Source organism: Phoenix dactylifera, chromosome 14 (assembly GCF_051530095.1).
Source record: "Phoenix dactylifera cultivar Ajwa chromosome 14, Ajwa_hap1_PhDact_Kaust_v1.1, whole genome shotgun sequence".
Taxonomy (NCBI): Eukaryota; Viridiplantae; Streptophyta; class Magnoliopsida; order Arecales; family Arecaceae; genus Phoenix; species Phoenix dactylifera.
The window spans coordinates 25,386,893-25,409,810 of record NC_143203.1 but is presented as its reverse complement, the minus strand read 5'-3'; the positions used below and the strand labels follow the sequence as shown (position 1 = coordinate 25,409,810).

Genomic DNA, 22,918 nt, shown 5'->3' with positions numbered 1-22,918 from the left:
TGCAGATATGTGAAACAAATGCTTAACCTCCCAATGCTCACAAAGCACCTACCGCTCCCAATGCTTAAGCTCCAGAGCAAAAGCTGAAAGAGGAACTAGATATGAATTCTGCAGCGTACATTAATTTTCTGCAACCTTTGGTCACAAATACAGCACCAAGTCTGCACCGACAGGAGCAATAAGACCTGCACAGAGCCAGGAAATATTAGACTCGGAGCTCTATGCACTCTATGCACTCCAAAGATCTACGCCTCTTCAAAATCTACACACCGAAAATTTTATCACCTACAATTACATTGAGCAACAAGGGCAAGGTCTGTTTTACCTCACTCTAGAGCCTTTGCCAGTGAATACAAGCTAAAGAATACATTTTGACACAGAAGAAAGGATCGAAGAGAATATTATATACATGACAATATATACACACGAACAAAAAGACTCCCTTTTGTAGTGATTCTTTGGTTAATGCCCTGCTGTCACTGATGCACCTCATGTCCGTCTGTTCAACAACTGTATTGCTCAGGGAAGACCCGCGTGATTGGCATATTTCAGTTATGGAGAGCTCCAAAAGTTCAAGAAGTGATCGGTGCTTAGGAATCACTCGAACTGTACTCCAATAGTTTCAAGAAATGGTCAGTGCCTAAGAATCAGTCCAACTATCTTCATCATTGTCTTCATCACTTCCCACAAATGCCTATACCAAGAATATGCTTCTAAGATGGTTAGAGAGAGAGAGAGAGAGAGAGAGAGAGAGAGAGAGAGAGATTTAATTTCTAGTTTATTGGTTAAGGACCAACTTGGCGGATTGCATTTGCTTTCTCTATGATAGCAGCAACCTTTAGAGTTGTTGGAGGACCCTTGATGTTTGATTTTGTGACGCCTGCTGGTTTCAGGTTAAAGGACTGATAAAGAACAAGTAATCTTGAAGTGAGAACTAGATGTGGGTCTTGAAAAAAGCGAAAGGAAATGGAAATCCAATTGAGTGCAACATACCTTGTTTCTTATCTGCTCTAGTAATGAATCCCTTTCATCCGCCTTTGGCTTATTGGAAGGTAGAACCATCTCTGATACCTTTCTCATCTGCAAAATCATTGAAACACAATAAGATAAAAAGAGAAAAGGGGGGGGGGGGGGGGGGGGGGGGGGGGGGGGGTGCAAATCTTATGCAATTCGTATCCGGTATGGGTTTCTAGAAATATAATCCTGTTGCAGTAAACAATTATTACCGTGCTTCTATCATGAGCAGCAACAGCCTCAATTAGAGGATCTCTCGGCCGGCTACAAATGGAACGTGGTTTCACATTTAAGTTCTCATCATCTGGTGTAGGTAAAACATCAAATTGAGAAGATTGATTTTCTTCCCTTGAAGTTTCACAACCAAGCTTAGGCAACTCAGGTGCTGTTGTTGGTGCTCGCACTGATGATTGCAGCTGCATATTTTCACCTCCACAAATTCCATAGCCATACTGAGGCTTCTCATCTTCTATATCTGATCCAACCAAGAATAGGTTCGGAGGCTGCACTGTCTCTCTCTCTAAACTTAAGTGACCATGTTGGGACTCTTGAGATCCCTCCAACTCTAAACTTGTTAACAACTGATCAAGTTGAGAACTAGTATCCTCTGAAGGCTGAAGTGTTTCTCCCTGCAATAGTGTGGGATGCTGAGAGATGTCATCTTCTAATACTGATAATGATGCAAATGGGTTTGATGGCTGCAACATCACTTCCCCAGCTGCATTATGACTGGACAGATGCTTCTCATCTTCTCCGACTGGAATTATTACAGAAGCGTTGGAAGGATGCACAATTTTCCCCTCCAAAAATGAGGCATCATGTTGATATCTCTCATTACCAGCAATAGGTGGCAGTTCAGACAACCTAGAGGGATGCATCTTTTCTCCATCTGATTTGAACAAACCATGCTGAGAACTCTTGGCTTCCAACACCGGCATAGTAACAAATGGATTTGCCGGCTTAACCATTTCACCTTCGTCTTCTAATAAACCATGTCCATGCTTCCAATCAGCAGGTGATGGTGCCATTAATGAATTTGTTCCACTCAGAGGTTGAAATAAATTTCCACCTGATGATAGAGAACACAGTTGAAGCTTTCCCCTCCTCCACTCGAGTGGGGGGAGTGGGGGAAGCGGAGGTGGTTCTTCGACACCTTGTAAAGGAAAGCTGGAGACTGGTTCATCAAACCGTGGCTCGAAGGGCAATTGAGAAGAAGTTTCCAAAATGGCAACATCGAAGCTTGTAAAAGGTGATAATGTAACAGCTGAAATATTAGAAGCCAAAGAACTTGAGATACCTTCAAAACTGCATGCAGAAGAAACAAAAGTTTCTAGTTCAACTTGCCCAGATATGGCTTCGTTCAATGGTGGTATATCCAACTCACCAACATCTCCATCGCTAGCAGAGTCACGGCACCTATGTTGCAGCCCTTGTTCTGATGGTTCATCATTAAGGTCAATAGAACTAGTTGGAATGCCTGGATCAAGATGCTCACCCTCTTGATGTACAGGGAGCACATTCAGTTCGCTGATGACCTGTGACTTGGAGGCTGCTTCTTCAAGCGGAATTGTTGGTTCTGAAAGGAAATGAATAGTTGGCGGCTTCTCTTCTACACTTTCACAGCCATCATGAGGCAAAGCTTTTAAACCAAAATCTTGTTTGCTTTCTAAGGAATATACTGAATTTACTTCGTTGTTATCGGAATGCAGATCTTCTTGGACACCTCCAGATAGCTTTGTCTGACAAACATCACTGAGTAATCTACAAGCAGATGTATTAGATGAATCTAAAATGGATAACTCAGGATCAGAAGCAGTAGGAGCAGATACAAGTTGATCTTCGTCGCTTGAAGGAAGAGTCAAGTGCTGAGTGCTTTGAGAATCCAATGCTGTTGTGTCCTTTGGACTAATTGTCTTTTGGTTCTCCACTAGGTGCTGGTATAGAAATTCATCATCAGGAATACTATTTTCTTGTGGCTGTACTAGAAGGCCTGATGTTTCTGGAGAATAGGTTGAAGAAGGATGTGCATTACCACTGTTAGCATTAAAAATTGAATTCTCAGCTGTGAGGTCATTAGACTGTGTAGGTCCTCCTGCCTGCAGTGTATTCTCCTGAGAGAGACATTCTGTGGGCTCATCTAGCAATTTCAAATTATTATCAACAGTTATCGGACATTCAATCAGCTCATGGTTGGGAACTTTACACTGAAGCTGCACATCACTAGGACAGGTTTCTTCTACAGAATACAAATGGGTAAACCCTGCTGAGACCACATGAGGGAACTCTTGAGGCTCCTCAGCATCAGAGAAGTACTCCAACTGAGGGGACAGTGTGTTGGGCATTGAAATATTACCCTTAGCCATTTCTTCAACATTTTCAAGGCTTGAACTCGAGCATGGTAAATGTTCACTAGGTGCAACTAGTTTTTCCATTTCTGCAGCAGAGCCTTCAAGCTGAATGGTAAAGCTGATATCAGGGGACAAACCAGGGATGGTAGGTGATGTGCTCCTACCTAAATAAGCATCTATATCTTGTTTCATGGATTCATGTGGCTCTCCTATGCACCCATTTGAAGGAAGTGCTGAGTCTCCTCCAAATCTTGTAGGAACCTTCCCAAGAGTACACTCATCTCGTGCTTGGGAATGATGATTGGTCATGTCAAGTGTGATTGTCGTATCTTCTGAATTTAGCTCTACAGGATAGTCTGAAGGATGTATATTTTCAGGAACATCTTCATCTTTAGTCCCAGGGCATGAACCTGTCATATTAAATAAATGCTGAAAAACTTCAGAAATGAGTTGTGTCTGTTTAAAAAATCTTCAAACACCATGTCATCATTTGCTTGAGAAGGAAGTTCAGAGGTCTCTTCTCTGCAAGAAACTTACCATCAAACTCTTCAGCTATGTCATGACTGTCTTCCACAAAGCCAGATGATATGTCTGCATGTATATCTTCAGGTTGCACACCATTTTCGAGTTTTGTAGCCAAGCCATCAAGATGTGAAGCATTATAGTTGATAGCAGGAGATAAAGCAGAGATGATTGGTGATATGCCCACACCTGAACAAGCCCTACTATCAGGTTCCACTGATTCTTGTGACTCTCCTACTACAGATGCAGGTAATAGAAGCAATAAGTCTTCAATATAACCTGAAGGAGCTTCTCTGGACATACTTCTGTATTCTATTTGAGAAAGGTGATCAGGCATGTCAAATGTTTCTGCTATATCTTCTGAGATCAGCTCTTCAACATGCTCTGCAAGATGATCACTCTCAAGAGGCAAACCTGCCATATCACACAGAGTAAAGCATCAGAAGAAATGTCAAAGTATTGAGCTATTCTGAAAAGAGCAATGCTATGTTAACACCAAATATCAAGACTGTTCTTTTTATGGGAAAAAAGACCACACTGACAGGCGGCCAACACCAGCACATGATGTTGGTCTCCCATAAATGAGTCTTTATATTTGTTCACAGACTTTTCATCATAACATTTTCTATCTGAAGATGAATCATAGATTACCATCCAGATATTCGGTGGCTTCATTAGCATCTGGTGCTTCATTACTGGAAAGTAAGTCATTCTGGTCTCCGGTAATGGATTGGGATTCATGAGCACTCGCTTGAGGATGAATGCTAAAAAGAATAGAAGTTGAACCTATAACACAAGAACTAGATGCAAAATGATTTAAAGAATTAAGTTCCATAGCCTCGTTATTTTGCCAGAGATCTTCAGTAGTTCTATCATGGTTTTTACCAGGGAAAATTTCTGAATTAGCAAGCAAATCAATGGAAACCATGTTCCTTTGGATTGGCTGTGCAACAATTGAACTATTTGCAATATCTGAGTCAGAAACACATGCCATTTCATTCTTAAATATATTGTTCAAGCTCAATGATTTAGTGGAGTTATCAACAAAATCTGGTGCTGGAAAATGAGCTTGAAACTCCTGTTGCGCCTCGTTACTGTCAGAATCCTTTCCATGAGATTCCACATTGAAGACACCATGATCAGATTTTGCTGTGTCTTCAAAATCTGTTTCGGTAGTCTTTTCATAGGTTTTACCAAGGCGAATTTCTGAATTGGCAGGCAAATCAAAAGAAACCATATTCCGTTGAGTTGGCTGTGCAACAGTCGAACTAGTTGAATCTGAGTCGGAAGTACTTGTAATTTCATTCTTAAACACATTATCTGAGCTCAATGATTTGGTAGAGTTATCAACAGAATCTGGTTCTGAAAATTGAGCTGGCAGCACCTGTTGTGCCTTGTTAGTGTGAGAATCCTTTCGATGAGATTCCATGTTGAAGACACCTGGATCAGCTTTACCTCCGCTTTCAGTATCTGTTTCTATGTCTGATTCTATTGTATTCAACGCATCCACGAAATTATCCAGCTCACTACTAACGTCGTCGGACCTATAGCCATCAGCACAGCCTTCTGATATGCCTTCAGCATCACCCAACAATTTGTTCTGATTGACCACCTGCAGTGCTGGAGAGCTTTTTCCAGGTTCACCAGATACATCGCCATCAACACTACTTTCTGATTTATATCCAGACTCAGTGGACATTTCTTTTTCTTCCACAACAAGATAGTCTGCGTCAGTCTTTCTTAGTTCACCAAATGAGTCATGCAGTGCCTCTGACAATTCTTTATTCTTTATCTTCTGAGTCTCCAATTCATATGAAGACAACCCTGCCACTTCCTTTTTAATAGGAGACTGAATTGGATTTAGGCCTCCAACTAATGGGAGATCAGCTGAAGCATCAACTACAATTTCATGTATTTCAGGAGCTGATTCATTTGAATCAATTGAATTTACCTTTACGTGGGAGTAGCTTACAGAATTTCCAAACAAAATGTTCTGCTCAGATGAATGTATTTCAAGTAGATGCTCCATTAATCTTCTTTCATTGCTTCTCTCCATACCATTGAAGTGCCTAGATTTCAATCTCACGCGCCTCAAAGTTTTCTCAGAAACTTGGTCAGAAGATATGGCCTGCAAACTGTATGCACCAATCATAAAGTTAAGCCAATAAATTGACATCATGTATGATAATATGATCAGCTTGTAGTTGAAATCAAAAACGTGCTTACTCGGAGTTGGCATGGGGTGCTAATAAGGACTCAAGTGTTTGACCATTCTTCCAGCATGATCCTTTCTGAAAGAGAAATGATAAAGAAGGTTCCATTCAAATTTAAGAAAGTGATAATTTAAACTAAGCTGTTGCCATGGGTATCTTATAAAAAGTAGAAAATAGTGAAGAAAAACAAAAAACAACATAGGAAAGAGACGACATGATGACAGGAAGGAGATAGAATAGCTCCTATTACATCTCGTTGACATGAAAAAATTTCTCAGAAAATACAAATTATAAAAATAAATCATGTTATAATGGAGATTAGACTAGCACATGTAATTTTAAAGAATGGTATCTTCAACCATCATAATTTCCCACAAAATAATAATAGTAATCAACAGACTCTTAGCAAAGTTATATGCAGTATCTCTGTAATAAAGTGAACTCAAAAGGGCATGGTACAGTCTATAGGAATCTCTATCATATCCCGTTAGTTACCTTACAGCGACTATAATAGATTCCAATACTGTACGTTCAAAAAGTTTCTTCCTTCCACCAAACACCCAAGCTAAAGATTCTCAGAGACATTATGACCACTGAACAACACATTTGCTATATTCTGGTATCTTTCAAGTTTCAAAGCCCTTGGGAGTGTGCAACTTTTATACCAAAGCAACTAGTTAATAATCAGACCACTAACTTGTGGAGTTAGTGATGGAAGCATGGTATGCTGTACCAATCGGTACCGGTCGGTACCGAGCGTACCATATCTATACCGATGGGTACCGGGCATACCGTACCCGTACCGATGGGTACCGGGCATACCGTACCCGTACCGACACTCGGTATGCCTATACTAGTACGGCACCGGTACGGGGTTCAGTACCGGTACGGCGAACCTTGGATGGAAGGTTTACAAATTGCAAGTACATTGATAGATATGCATTGACAATTAGCTATAACCCTGCACACAGTCATGGTTACATTAAAATACCACCAAGCACAAAATACATACCATCGTTTTGCTCTTCCCTCTCACTTTCCACACATATACACCTCGTTTTGATAATGGCAAATTATAGAACAACAGCTCGTCCTCATAAATAGTGAAAGAATATGATGGATTCAGTCTTCTTTCTAAGTCCACAATGTGCTAAATAGACAAGACTAAGGGAGCGATACAAATTGGGATGAAACTAATAATCAAAGTGATAATCAAAATCTCAATGCATTCCTCAAACATGAATTTTTGTAAATGTGGAGACAAAGGGTATTGATTCCCTCCCTTTACACTCTACCATCTGCAGTTCATCCCAACAACAAATGCACATTTTGTCAGCTCATGAAAGGTTGGGTTACTGGTGTTACTATTGATACACATTAATGGTGATTATAGTATAGCACAAAAAGAGCACCAAAGGCAACTCTTTGATAGGGGAGAAGGCTACAAAGCCAAACAACCTCCAAAACATTATGAAAGACATACAGATAGGTTGTTGCTTGAGTTGGAAAGAATATATTTCTTCTTGATATTCTAGGTTATGCGAGGGTCAAAAAAAGAAGACACAAAAGACAATTGTAGACTGCTGATTGGTAGAATAATTGGTTCCCAAGATCAGTATAGTATCTGGCCTTAAGCAAAGAGACAGAAGAGAATCAGGAACAAGTGATGGTCTTATAAAGGTACCAAAAGGCACACAAAAAAGCTAGAGGTTGAACTGGAGAAGAAAACTGGCTTGACAAATGAGTGATATGCAGAATGGCAGGCTAAGAGATGGTCAAATTGATGATATTATTTTAAACACTGATAAATAAAATAGGACAAAGCCCTCTTGCCACACTTCCCACCAGATTGCATGTGGGACTCCAAACAATGATCTTGTTCTTTGAAGGCCAAGGCAGATTCCAAACTTTGCAGAGAAACACTTATTCAATCTTACTATCATTACACTCTTCACAATCTGCTACTTTTTGCAGTTAGTTTTGAAATGGATCTATCTAACCAGACAACATAAGTTCCCCATGACCCATAATTAGGCAGTCACTAGAACTAGCTAACCCAGTAGGACCTCATAAAATGATGGGGGGGGGGGGGGGGGGGGGGGGGGGGGGGGGGGGGGGGCAGGAAGGAAAAAATAAGAGAACTTCCGATGAGATCAACCTCAGGTTGCCCATGAAATCAACCTAATTAACATGAGCTACTTCTAGTTGTTAAACTCTAGTAAATTCTAGTAATTTAGTTAATAAATTTTTCTTTTCATCACTCCAAAAAAAAAAAAAATCCCGTAATATAGTGTCAGAAGTTTCAATTATCAACTTATGCTGACATCACTATATAGCATTCTGCCCAATTGTCATAGAAGATTATCGCAGGACAATTTTCTAGCTGGTTGTGCTCTTAACTGCCAAAAGTTTGCTACAGAGAAAATCATTGAGACTAAGGAACATTTTCCTTCAATAATCAGCACGCACCTTCAGCTTCTAAAGTGGGCACATAAAAGCAATCAATAAAAATGGGTCAAAGAAGCTGTCCACCTTGGGAAACGGGTAAACAGAACATATAATAAATACAACAATTTGAGTAGAAGACTAAAAGCGCTCATGCCCAAGCTGCCACATCTCAAAAACAAAAGCACGACTAAATGATGTTTGGAACATGATTTCTTTGCCTCCAAGGCAAAGAGAGCACCAAGATCCATGATACATATGTCAGAAATTCCCCTTCATCCTTGAAAGTAATGTCACAAACATGAAATCCTCAAAAAAAATCAAGAACTTGAGTGGATCAAATTGCCCGCACATCAAAAACTGACACTGAAGATGTCTAAATTTATTTTGAACTTTCATGCATGACCTAAGTCGATATTTCCCCAATAGATTACACCATCATATCCACTGTGTTCTTAAAGTCAAAGGTAACATCAATCTTCTACCATTGTGAAGAGAATCCAAACTACGGATGTCACATCACCTTATTCCTAATCTCATCTAGGGTCCTGAAAGAGAGGGGGTTCATAGAAGAAAGAAAATAAAAGGAGGCAAAAAAAAAAAGATGAATGGACTCTTTATTTAAGGTTTATGGAGGCCCATTGTCTACATTATAAACAAAGTTTTTTTTCCCGCCCAAACTGGAGCCCAGGCAGACCAAGCCACTACTCACAAGACCAGGGATTAGTATAATTAGGGGTCGAAGTGAGGGCCAACATGCTGCCGAACCGAACACTGTCCCTTGCCCCTTGCCTAAAGCAGCAAGGGTCATACCATCTGAACCAAAGTTTGGTGATTACATTATTAAGAAAGTCAACTAAAGTGGAATGCATTAACTCGAGGAAGAAGCCAACACTAGAAAATATAGCAAAAGATTTCTCACAGAACTCCAGACAAGCTGTGTCACAAGCCTAACATGCCAAATATGTCATTATCTATTTTCTAATATGTTACCTTGGTCTTACGAGCTTTCTTTTCTCTTGGAAGCTCTATTTCCAGCATTCTAGAGGAGGGCAACTCCATCTTAAAGAAAGAGGGATCAGAATATCTTTTTAAACATGCCCCAGCACCAGCAACATCAAACCTAAAGGACCAAGGACAAGTCAACAGACAAAATTTGTAAATATCACAAAAGTAGATAAGATGATAGTGTCGAGATCATACTTGTCCAGTGTAAATAATCGAGGTGGACCACGACATTCTTCATAAGAGTCCATGATAAAACGAGGCATATCTCCTCGTGTGATTAGATTCTGATCCATTTCAATATTAGAGTGCCAGTCAATACCTACAAAATGATGACATTAACAACAATCATAAGAATATATATGAACCAAAATCTTAGAGTCTTTCAAGGGATCTTCTTTAATGTTTCAGGATAATCAGTTACGAGAGAAGATACAAAACAGTAATCCTTCATAGCTAAGTTTCTTTTTCAACAACTTGAGTGGTTAATTCCTAAAACTACTGAAACCGAATCTGTATCACCTTAACCGAATTGCAAACAGATCCAAGTTTTTAAACCTTGTTTGTGACTTTAAAAATACAACAACAGATTAGCATTCTTGAAGAATTTTAAAACACGCACTAACCATCATTGCAAGCAAAACTTGAATTATTAGTCTGAGAGAAAAAGGCCTTCTCAATTGATGGAAACTCTGCCTCAAGCTGCTGGACACGAAGCATCAGTCCATGCCCTCTAGCAGCAGTGGTCATCACTTCTTCATGCAAGTTATGAAATATCTCTGCAGCAAACCTGTGGCCGAAAAAGCAACAAAACCACCTCGATTAGTGACTAAATAATGCAAAATAACTGTGAGCAAATTATAAAATTTTCATCATGTAGCCACAGAGGGAGGACCAAATTGCATGTCAGCTTTATGTTTTGGAAACAATAGAAAAAAATGCAGATAGACATATGATCAACTCTTAAATTGAGTAATATAATGACTTTCTAAAAGCAAAGGACATAATAAGTTCTTATCGTACAAAGCGGAAAATTCAACACAAAATAGGGATTAGATTCCATCTTGATATTATGCCTGAATGATCCATCTCTATCATGAAGATGCCAAAGCAGAAACATCCTTTCACAATGAAAAGCAGAACCCAAGCATACCTAACTTAGAGCATCAGGATGCTACTTATATTGCTTCTTATGTGTTGTCTGTATCTAAATGTAATACTTGTAACTACGATAGGAGCAGTTGAAATAGACCAAAAAAGAACTCCACTCTCTCAATTCAAAGGTTTGCGATCTCATCATTATTATCTATCATATGGTGAGCAGAGCCAGTAATGGAACCTCACAATTCTTACAAGGAAGAAAAACTAAAATATTCAGAATAACTTGAATGTGCAGGATCCATTACAATGTTGAACTAGGCAGAGGAAAGCAACAGGAAATGTCAAGGGGCAAAATTTTTTCAGCTAACTGATTTTTTCTCTTTGTAGGTTGAATCACCTAAAGTTCGTCGAGCAAAATAGTGTCCTTGTCCAGGGAGGACCGGGTATGGATAGGGGAAGGGGATATTACATGATATGAATGTACAAATACGGCAAATATTGAAAAGGGAGGATACAATATGGGTAGAATATGATCACACAACAATAAATAAGTACATTTTTTTTTTGTATATAAGTTAAAAAGCATCTATAAAGCCTAGTAGGTTAACTAGATAACATAGTCCATACTTTATATAATAGCATTAACATTCAAAAACTCCATCATTTAGTCGTCACTCAAATTAGTGAACCATAATCCATACTCCATGCAGTAATATCACCATCACAAACTCCAAAATTGACCCTTCGTCAATAAAAGATGAACATTCATAAAAAAGATGTAAGAAAATATTGTCCTCCCCCTCATCCCTAGAGGTACTGAACTCAAGCATATCGGAAAAGTATCTGTAGCAGGGTCGGCGAAACCGTCCCAAACCGGTCGGTCCCAGCCGTCCCGAGCCGTACTAGTAGTTCACCGGTATGGATCCGGCAACAGAAACGAAATCCGTTGCCGGAGCTAGAGCTGGAGAAGGAGAAGGAAAGAGAGAGCAAGCGGGGAAGAGAGGGAGAGGAAGAGGGTAGGACGCCAGCAGAGGCCGGCGGAGGGCGGCGGAGGCCGCAGGAAGCGAGGTCGCGGCCGCTTTTCTTGTTTCGAACGAAACAAGGGTCCGACCGCAGCCTTAAAAAATTTCAGATTTTTAAGTGAAGTCGGCAACCACGGCCTCGGCCTCCGCCGGCGTCCGCAACTCTCCTCCAGCCTCCCTCCCTCTCTCCCCCTTCTCTCTTTCTTTTTCTCTCTGCATGCCGTCTACTCCGTCAGTATAGGCCCAGCACAGCCCGTACCGTCTCGTGCCAGTAGGGAACCGATACGGTGCTCAGTACCGGTTCCGCCGAAGCCTTTTTAAAATTTTCAAAAATATGAAAGTTAAAATAAGTATCTAACATGCATCCTAGAAGTACCTAATAAATATGGGTATCAGATGCAATCTGAAGGATCTGTGCGTTTTAAGTCCTCAAAGCCTAGCTTGCTTTTACAAAAGTTTCCCCTCCACTGCTTGTGAATCAGATATTATGCTCATCTGCATACTTAATAACACACATCCCTTTTTTGTCCTCCTTTTATGTTGTTTCTTAGTTATTAGTTGTATTATTCATGTGCTGGGTACAATCTTTTGGCCTTCCATCCCTTTTCCAAGAGCTATAATTATGTACCTTGGCCGTGTACCTTTCAGAATCTAGAGTTCACTCCACCACATCCCTCTTGAGTCTGACAGCTCCCTTTTTATCAAGTCTAGTCCTTTGATACAAAAATCTTAAAACTTGTACAATTTTATATGTATCATATATGGCTTTTGCCAATTTTAATTTTAAGTTTGAAGATGTTTCACATAATAAACATATAATAAGTTTTTTCTTGAATTTAGTGGTTCTTACTCATGCTTCTGCACGACCTTTGGAAGTGCTGCTTCCCCATTTCATTATTTGAACTAGCTCTAGCTCGCTCTCATGTTTTGTGCTGCCAAGATCCCATAGATGTTTGAACTAGCCCCCTTTTTTCTGATTTATTCCACTTTATCCCACCAAACACCAAAACTTGATCTCAGATAAGTGGAAGTTGGAGAGGTACTTTTTTCCACTAAACCTGGATAAAGTTATTCAGAAAAATGGGTAGAAAAAAGGTATTCCTATTTTTCCATTTTAACCCCAAGTTGTTCCTCTTCAACTTTCCCATGATAACGCTGATCCTGAACCAAAAAGGACCTAAATTTGATTCTTAGCTGGTCTTTTCTTCCCTTTTAGATAGATTGGGTCTTAGAAGGCTACAAGCAGAGGCATGCACTCCTTTAGGGTAGTGAAAGTTTTATATTGAAAATGAGGTGCGTTACTGTTTTCATGGTGGGTGTACTGATACTTCACCAAAATCCTGCTTTACTGATTATTAAGAGCTTGGAGGCATTTTGGTGCTGATTCCAAGCAAGCTGATCGGTGACCCTCTCATTCAAGCCATGATGCTGATTTTGCATATGATTCTTGGGGGGCTTGCAAATTTGTCACCGGGTATCTCTGTCCTTTTTTTCTCCCTTATCCTTTACTCTTCAAAAACTCCCTCAGTCCTTTGTGTCCATAATTCTATTATGCTCCTGTGATTTCACTCTGGTATCTCTCCACCAATCTCACATAACACTTGACAGTGCCATGCCACATACCTTTGAGTTTAAGCCTTTCTATAAATAGAGTTCATTCCCTACATAAGCCTCAACATAATGGAACAATACTGAGACTGTGGAATCTTGACTGAAAGATCCGTTTGTATTGCAAAAGTGCAACAAACAGCCTATGTGTATTCTACCAAGTTGCAACAATTAGATTCTTCATGGCATATCGTCTCTATAAGCTTTATAAACTCACCAGAAAAAAGAGAGAGAAATTGATTCTTCACAGATAAAAGAGCCAACCAGAACCCTTTCAGTTTTTAAAGCAGACAATATAAGTAGCATAACAACCAGAAGTCCTGAGAATCATGTTAAGTCTTAACATGCCTCGCTGCACATAATCTAAGAACCCTAAATAAGAAAAAATTCAGTTAGCATAGAGCTTTATGAAAATGGAAAGATGGTTACTTTTTATATGTGTCAATCATGATGCATGTAAAGTCATTTTATTTTATTCCATTTGTTACGATGCGTAACTTCTTCCACTTGATACATCCATTAATCACCCTTTTGCTCAAAAAGGAAAACCATATACCACAAAATTCTAAATTTATAATCAAATCCAACATTATCCACTGACTCCTAATAGATCAGGCAAGAAAGAGCAACTAAAATTTCCGCAAACCCAAACCCATCAATTTTTATCTCTTCAAAAGAAATCCAAAAACCCTAATTCTCCCCTTTCTTTCAATTACCCTGACTCTCACCAGAAATAAAAGCACGCGCATTCTTTGAATCTACCCTGATATCCTAACCAAACCCCAATCCCCTACATTTCCCTCCAAGAACCAGAATACCGACACCAAATCAACGCATCAAGATTCAAGAAACACGCGAGAAGCTCGAGAAAACTAAAGAAGACACCTACTCAGCGAGATCTCCGAGCTGCCTCAAGACGCCGACGAGGCCGGCCATGGTGACCCCTTCGAGAAGCGCCTCGGGATCATCTCTCTCCGCGGCTCCATAGAGCTCCGGATCCGCCAATCCGTACTCATTCCTTATCTGGTACCGGATCATCGGCATCTCTCCGGCCCAAGAAAGAAAGAGAACAAAAACCACCAAATTTCGGAACTGTGAGCGCTTCTCCTCGCGGGATTCTGCTACATTTCCGCCATCAGACCTCTGCAACAGAGCTCGAATAGAACGAGAGAGAGAGAGAGAGAGAAGCAAGTGCAAGGACAGGATTTTTGTTGTCCCTTGCCTTTGCCTCTCTTTCTTGGGTCCTTTTTGGGGATTTTGAGAATTCAGCGAATATTCAGTAAAAACCATAATGAGCCGACAGCATTTAATGAGATCGTCGAGAAGACGAGAACTTGGGGGTTAATGAGAGAGTCAGCGTCCTGCACACCAAATAATTGCGATCACATGATTAGCCGGCGATGAGTGAAGTGGGCGAGGTGTTAGGATGCTCCGCGGCGCATCTAAGCAAGCACGCGTTGCAGCCAGAGCCATGACACGGTCAACCTCCGTCATTAATTGACGGCGTTAATATAATAAAAAAAATTTTCTACATGAATGCTTCCTAGATATCAAATTTTACATAAATATTTTTTAAATTAATATATATATATATATTCATGCCTATTTTTGTTATTCAATTTTTTTTATTTTTGCATATATACCCATGCCATCTAACACCATTAAAAAATTAACAATTTCAAATTAAAATGATTAAAATATTTTTAATAAATAGATGTGCCCAAAAAAAAAGTATTTATAAGATGATTGTCATGAAGGATAAAAAATAATTTATTTTAAATTAAAATATATATAGTTTAGAAGAAGCGTTATATTAAGGATATTTGTGTAAAAATAGTATTTTATGAGGATACAGAAATAAATATAAATTTTAAGAAGATATTTATATAAATTTAAATTTTTTAGAAGGACATTTATAAAAAAAAAAACTCTAATAAAAACATAATTTATTCTTTTGATACCAATAAAAAACATAATTTGTTAAGAATGTTTTCTAACTGTTTCTGCTGTTCTGGGTACTGGCTATGTGACCAACCACCTACCAAATCTGGCCATCCCTCTCACAGACTCATCAGGTTCAGGAGAATTAATCATGCTGTAATCCCGATCACAACCATGTTTTAATTATTCTATGTATAAGCATAACTGGAAAACATAGATTAAGATTCTTTTATATAAACATCAACTTAACTTGAACAACTATATATTCTAATTATTATTTTATTTCTCCTGTTCTGCTAATGCACTCGCCTTTACTATAATTAATTAATAGAACAGACTTGGGAGATCAGAAAAGTGTGGAAGATGAAATATCAAACCTAATCTAGCATTTGATCCTGAGAATAAAAGCGAAAGCAACTTTGAATTCCTATATGGAAACGGTTACATAGAGTTAGCAGCATCTACCTCCATGACTAAACATGTTAAAAAGAAAGTTAATTAGTAATTAGCAGGCTGCTGTCCAATGGATATAATATATGTAGAGTATAAGAACTATTATTAATGGATTAGTAGCATAGAATCTAGGTGTCCATAAGATCTGAGACTTCTTTGCACATGTCATCTTTGTTACCTATGACCTTTATGTGTCCTAAATTAATTCTCAAATGGCATTAATTATATCCTCCTCTGTTTTTAAATTCATCCTAGTGAAATCACAAATATCCCCCACCCACCCACCCCCCATGAAAAAAAAAACTTTGCTATCAAGCATGATTATAATTATTTCCAAGTCACAGCATGGTGATTATGATCTCCATTTACTTGAACAATAAAGATCAAAAAAATATATATTCTGCTTTTACTTCTCTTATCCAAAATAACAGTATTGTATGGTGCTTGAACAATAAAATGCCAATCCATAGATTTTATCGAGTCTGATAGTTGCCATCATGATCTTTAATTTTGATATGAACTTCTACAGTGGCCACAACTTAAGATGCTTAACAGTAAATGATGCAGGCCCGCACTATCATGCAACTATAAGTGCTTCAGCTTCAAGCGTTCATCTGAAAAACCTCATAGATTACTAATAATTGTAGTTAGAACCGTACAATATAAGTATGTACACTGTGCGATGATATCCCACTCCAAAAGTTTCACATGAACTTTGTTTACCCAAGAAGAGACTTAAAGATGCATCATGAGACAAAGCTTTTGATCCTTCTACACCACTCAGGGTGCCATTTTAGTTTTTATATAGTTTGATGTTGCATGAGAGACATGACTATAGTTTCATAACCTAGCGGCTGCACCTAGCGCAATGCCTGGCGAGGCTTTGTTTTCTAATATGTTTTTCTTCCTTTGAGTGGGAAGCAACGTAGGCCTGTCTTTGCCTTGAAGCTATTATTTCCCCAGGAATACTCCGAGGGGGCAATGGAACAATTGTTCTCTTTTGCCTGCCGTTCATGATCCCTGCTAAGGATGTGCTTGAAATGTAGCAGAAACAAAGCTTTGGGCTTTGCCCATTTTCTTCTTAAAAAAAGAGAAATATGATGTGAAAAATTGACCCAACAACGCTTGAAATTATATTAGGAGGAGGGTTTTGAGGGTTTGAATGAGTCATAGTTGGACTCTAAGACTTACTGTATCGATCAGTACCATACTATATCGAGCTTATTGTACTATATCGGTTCACTATCGATACCTAGACTTATATTGTATTGACATTCGATACATCTTATATACCATATTGTGTACTGATACCATTTTATTATATTATCGGTATAGAGTTCAATATGAAGATGGGGAACCTTGGTTGGACTAAAGAGTTTTCAATTAGGTCATACTGGCCATGGAGGTAACCTATCATGACTATACCAATTAGAAGGTCATGGACGACACAGTTTAATCTCTTAATTGGCACCAACATGCATCATTTTGCAGTGCTAGTACTGTTGGTCAACCTAAAAGTCGAACCCTTAGCTGCAAAAAATTAAAATTCAATTTATTATAATTTTAAATATCATTAACAAAAGATTAAAACGATTATGCCGGTGGACTAGAAGAAATAGCACTCCGCAAATATGGGAATTAATTATGTAATGGACCGAGTATGGTCCACCATCACAAATGGCAAAAAAGTGCTGACAAGTAAAAAAAGAAAAGTACCAACACCTTAATAAAAACGAAGTACCAAAAGTTTCCTGTTCGTATCGAACATTCTCCAACAGTAAAAAAAAAAAAAAAAAGAAAGTACAAAAGTTTCAGGTGATGTTGGGATTGACGAGCATATTGTAGCATATTTTAAATATGCATTTATCGGTATATAAATGCATATTATTTTTTTCTTAAAAAAAAAAACTGAAACTGCATATTTAACACCCGCAAGAAAAGAAAAAAAAACTTATAAACATTAACTTACAAACTAGTACTGAACCGGTTGACCACTAATTTATGCTTATTATGAGTAACTGTAAAATAAATTCACGCACATATCATGAATTTTTGAATAGTAGAATATCTTGGAAACAATTAGTAGCCTAGCTCTCTTTTTTTTTTAATGCAAAATAGTCTAAGCCTTTGGTCTCTATTTTGTGTTTCCAGAAAAAGGAAAACAGTATCAGGATCAAATTTTATGCTTCGTAACACCTAACAGGTTGCTGTTTTATGTTTCTGAAAAACAGTTTCTCTACATTTTGTCTAGTTTCATGGTAGTAGCAGTTAAGCAAGTATTGTTAAGAACAACTGGATAAATGAAGGATTCATACGACTGCAAACTTCTTTAACAAACAATCCAACAAAGTGACTTGACAAAGGCTAATTTGAGGCCTACATTAAAATCATGTGACATGATGCATGAGCAGGACTCACATTTTGAGTTTTAAATAGCAATAATAATAATAATAATAATAATAATAATAATAATAATAATAATAATAATAATAATACAGCTGATGGGTGACCATCTTGTGGCACCCTTTTCAGCTATCATTTTAACATTTTAGATGGGTTGGTGAATTGCCAGATTTAGAAAAGTAAAGCTACTCACTAGCTAAGTAACTCTTTTCCTAAGATTTATGTGTTGTTAATATAAAAGATGTCCAAGTTCCATGGAATGTCATTTGTGAGGACTCGTGTGAGCGTGTATTTAGTCTTACATCGGTTATTCATTGGATAGATCTTGGGTACTTATACGGAATTAAGAACCCAAATAATAACTTCTGGCTAGCCATTTTGGATGAGGTCTTGGATTGTTATATCATTCATATCCTTGAGATTCATTAATAACAGATGGTGCAAGTAAGCCGTTAGTAGGATCTACCAAAAGAAAACATGTATGTTGCACGAATCTCAAAATTCAATAATAACGAAGGACCTCTACTGCAATAAAGATTTCCCGAATAATTTTGATCATGCCAAATCCTTATGCAGATATATCCCCCCTTTTTTCTTTTTTTATACCTGGCCCCATTTTCACAGGTCTACCGACAGGGCTCATCTATCAGATGGCCATGGCCATCCCGAGTATATGGACGATATTTCAATCGGTTGGATCAACTGCAGTCTTTTGCCTCTCCTTGATCTTTCCTTGTGCCATTGTTCTAAGGTAAGACATTGATGACTTGGGCTGCTTAAAAGGTTTCAGCCGAATCCATGATGAAAGTTGGTCAAAATGTTGGACAGCCAATGACCCCATTAAATTCAGATACTGAATTCACCTAATTTTAACAAGCCATCTTGATAATTACAGCTTATTTGACCACATTAGTGTAAATTGAGCTTTCACAATGGAGGTGCCTACTTCGTTCTTTGTATTGTACTGCTTTTAATTTCTCTTCAGTACTTGTCTCAAATTATCTTGCACTAGACCTCTTGATGTAGCAAAAATAGTGCAATATCATGAACTAAAACCTACTAATCCTTATCCTTATCCTTCCCGAAGCTTTCATTATTTATATCACTAGGATCGGTCAAACCATGAATATCTAAAGTATAAAAAGAAAATTAAGAGACTTCCATTAATCAGGATTTATTGCATTGGTTACACTTCTTTGCTTAGCAAATAAATGCTTTAGGTGCACCATCAAAAATTTGGATCCGAATAACTATAGTACTAGATAGTGCGTCTCTCTCTCTCTCTCTCTCTCTCTCTCTCTCTCTTCTTTCTCTTAGAAAAGGGGGAGCGTGAAAGAGATTTATTGTTTTTTAGTCTTCTCTTTAGATTTCAGTGGGTTAGTGAGATGTCACAAAGGATTGGAGAAGAGAGATCGGTGGAGACTTAAACGAATGTGGCAATCCTGTTATTTTTTTAAAAAAAAAAACTCGGTCTTCATGTTAGCTATCAGACTTAGCCTCTTGGTCGGGCTTTGGGTTCGGACCAGACTTGGGCTACTCTAAGCATTGCTCGAACCCTATGCAAAATCTATTTGAGCTCTGAATATTAGATTCAAGCACAACTAGTCCTTCTTTAGGTCAGGTCCCAATCCAGACCAGAAACCCGGCTTATCCTAACAAGCTTTGACCCATCTCGTGTCCATTTCGATCCTATGTAATAGTTCTAATAGGATCCGGTGCATTAGTGCTGGCAAGATTTAATGGTTATCACTAAAAATATGAGTTGATAACATCCAAATGCTCATCTTTTCTATAAGTCCCTTTTGCTTATTGTCTATTTTTATAAATTTTTGAAGTGAAATTGGCAATGCCTTGGCCACCTTTTCTTAAAAAAAAATTTCTCTAAAAAGAGCTCTTGATAAACAATACAAGTTCCAAAGAAAAGCTCCTGATAAGATTTTTGTTCCAACATGAGGAAGCAAGAAAACCACCATACAATGCACAGAGGTCATCCAACAGATGAAAGAATCTCCACATTTTTAGATTTGTCCATCTTTAGCACACGAACGGAGATGCACATATTGAGTGCACGTCAACCTTTTTTTTTTTTTTTTTTTTTTTTTTTTGAAACAATGTATGAAGAGAAACATGCTGAATGTCGGCACTTTCATCATCCCCTTATCATGAACCTTTTTAGGGACAGCTTGTATCCATATAACCTGTTTGCCATTTTGGCACCCACTCCTCTGAACAACAATGTTAACCATTGTAGCCATGAAACCCAAGTTAATGAAGTATCTCGGTACTCCATTACAACAATTACATAGTTAGAAACTAATTTGTCCGCTGCAAAACTGATCTATCCATTGGAGAAGGGATGGAACGGAGTTGTCGTAACTTCTATCTACTTACAGAATCTAAACGTTGGAACTTGGAACACTTCTATATAACATGGACCGAGATAGATGGGACATAAGCCACAAAACAAGTCCATCCACGTCTACATTTTCGCTCCTTCCCCGTTATTTTCATCACTGAACTAGCTTCAGAGATTCAGCCCCTGTGGACCTTATATGTCAACTAAGCACTTGCAATAATTTCACAAAATCATATTCTATCATTGGGCCAATTTGACAATGAGTTGAGGATATATAAATGGGTCGTTGGTCCGATTTTATTTCCCAAGTTTGGACTATGATTGAAGCCCCAACTAGGCCTTTTAAATTGGGCTTGCTTAGACCTAAGTCCCATCTGCAAAGCCCCAACATACAAGCACGTTTCAGCCAAGTCCAAATATTTTTTCCGTACGCATCTCCTTAGAAAAATAAGAACAGGAAAGAGAGGGTAATTCTCTCTAATGGTCCGTGAAAACAGCATCATGTAGCTGACGATGCAGATATTCTACATAGCTAGTATTGACACAGTCGAGTGAATCATACTTTTGACAAGGAAAAAGGGATTACTTACTAGATCACTCCTCGATCATCGGTATGATGTATAAATTAGTAATTGTTGATCGATAAATAGGGTCCGACCAACTTTATCAATTCGTCCGTATCCCTTTCTTATTTGCTCGATTTCCTAGAACTATTTGGTAGGAGAGTACTTAATGATGGTTCATGTTACGCCCCCGCCTACGCGAGGCACGTGTGGCACCCAGTGCCCATGTGGGAGCCACATAAGGAAGGACCACGAGGCTTTCCTGCCAGATATTGTCCGGTTACAGAGCCCGTATGCACGCCGTACGCACCACTCAGACTCCTGCAAGATTTGGAGACACGCGCCTCATATGCCCAGGTTATGGAACGAGTCTTTCTGATGTGTGACTATTGCGCTTCACACCCTTCCCACTATCGGACAAGAGCCGTCCTCGGCTCTGATACTAAATATCACGCCCCCGCCTCCATGGGGCACGTGCGGCACCCGGTGCCCATGTGGGGGCCACATGAGGAGGGAACACGGGACTCCCCTGCCAGATATTGTCCAGTTCCGGGGCCTACACGCGCCACTCAGACTCCTCTTCGGTTTTGTTTTCCACCCAAAATGCGTCGGCAGGATTTGGAGACATCCGCCTCATATGCTCAGATTTTGAAACGAGTCTTTCCGATGTGGGACTATTGGGCCTCACAGTTCATGTCTTCTATAAGGAGGACATAGTAAGGATATGCACACACACATATATATATATATATATATATATATATATATATATATATATATATAACATGAAATCTGAAAAAAGCTAGAGGATTTCTAAGTGTACATGGCATGCTAATATAAGATGTTAGGGAAGGATGCAGTCTTCTACCCTTTTATTTTGGCTTAGATTCACCATCATCGACGGCCTTGGCTAATGGATATTGGCCCTTGCGACATGCTCGTTATCTTTTTTTCCTTGCTGCCTGTCTGCTCGTTTACGCATCATGTGTAATGATCGCTTGCGCATTAACGTCTTCAAGCCATGAAACGATTGATGATCACCACTAATGAAGTGCGTCACTAACCCCATCCTCAAATTTATATCTGTAACATTATAGCCGAACTATATAAAAGTAGTCCAAATTTGGACCCTTCTCCATGTTGGACTCCACTGTAATCCACTGAGGTATCACATGAATGCCGTCAAGTGTATATTTGAGGACGTGCATCTCCCACCATTTGATCAATATATAATTTTATAACCAAACATCACTTTGTAATTAACTTTTTTTTTCCTTTCTTTTCTTTTCTCTTGTAATGCTACGCATGCAAGCAGATTGGGATGGCTTTGTACATATAACACAGCCTGCAGATTGTACACGCATGCTTAAGATAGTGTCTTTCATATTGACATACTCATGAATATTTCATCGAAGTATAAATATGATGGATGAAGTACTCACCAACCAGCATTGTATAAATTAATTGGCATTTCCTTCCATTTGGTAGAGGTCCAGATATCAAACTTTGATAGCGGTCTTCCTATCATATTTCTTTAAAATAATTAAGGATGAACAGCTGAAAAGATTCAATGAGATAACACTTCTATCGTTTACTCACTATGCTTAAAAATATTTCAAATTTGTGAGATTCACAACTCTGAGTGCAAAGTTTTACATAAAGTTTCTTTTCCTCCTTTTCCTTTCCTATAGATCCACCCATTCAGCAATGGTCTTCATGATCCTTGTGATTGTGAGAATCTATTTGTAATGATGGAGTTAGATTAACTTAGAATCATGGGAGTCTAGTCATGCCCAAATAAGTGCTCGACCAACTGTGTTTACACAAATAAGTGTTCACTGCCATATGCTATAAGTATACACATGTCATTGGGATCTTGGAGTCCATCTCTGGTTCGTATTCTGGCGCTAACAATCTTGTCCAA

The 22,918-nt window shown here is 38.7% G+C and overlaps 1 protein-coding gene across 2 annotated transcripts; it reads right to left on the bottom strand.

The window, feature by feature from the left end:
• Nucleotides 1–252: 252 nt before the first annotated feature.
• On the bottom strand, nt 253–14,663 carry LOC103708866 (uncharacterized). Of its 2 annotated transcripts, XM_008793966.5 has the most exons (12): nt 14,168–14,663; nt 10,174–10,337; nt 9,746–9,869; nt 9,536–9,665; nt 6,111–6,175; nt 4,536–6,019; nt 4,164–4,298; nt 3,900–4,073; nt 1,227–3,772; nt 994–1,080; nt 798–902; nt 253–694 (listed from the first exon to the last, which is right to left on the bottom strand). In XM_008793966.5, the coding sequence occupies exons 1-12, from the start codon at nt 14,566–14,568 to the stop codon at nt 641–643; spliced, it is 5,469 nt and encodes a 1,822-aa protein (XP_008792188.2). In that variant the 5' UTR covers nt 14,569–14,663; the 3' UTR covers nt 253–640. The 2 variants fall into 2 exon arrangements, with proteins under 2 accessions (XP_008792188.2, XP_017698771.2); XM_017843282.5 differs by having other exon boundaries at nt 3,900–4,298.
• Nucleotides 14,664–22,918: the final 8,255 nt, after the last annotated feature.

Excerpts from the sequence above, each read along its gene's own strand:
- LOC103708866 (XM_017843282.5), bottom strand. The coding sequence starts at position 14,568 with ATGGTTTTTACTGAATATTCGCTGAATTCTCAAAATCCCCAAAAAGGA. Across the intron at positions 3,773-3,899 it reads CATAGCTGAAGAGTTTGATG|GTTCATGCCCTGGGACTAAA; the intron begins GTAAGTTTCTTG and ends TTAATATGACAG. Across the intron at positions 695-797 it reads AAGCAAATGCAATCCGCCAA|GCATTTGTGGGAAGTGATGA; the intron begins GTTGGTCCTTAA and ends TTCTTGGTATAG.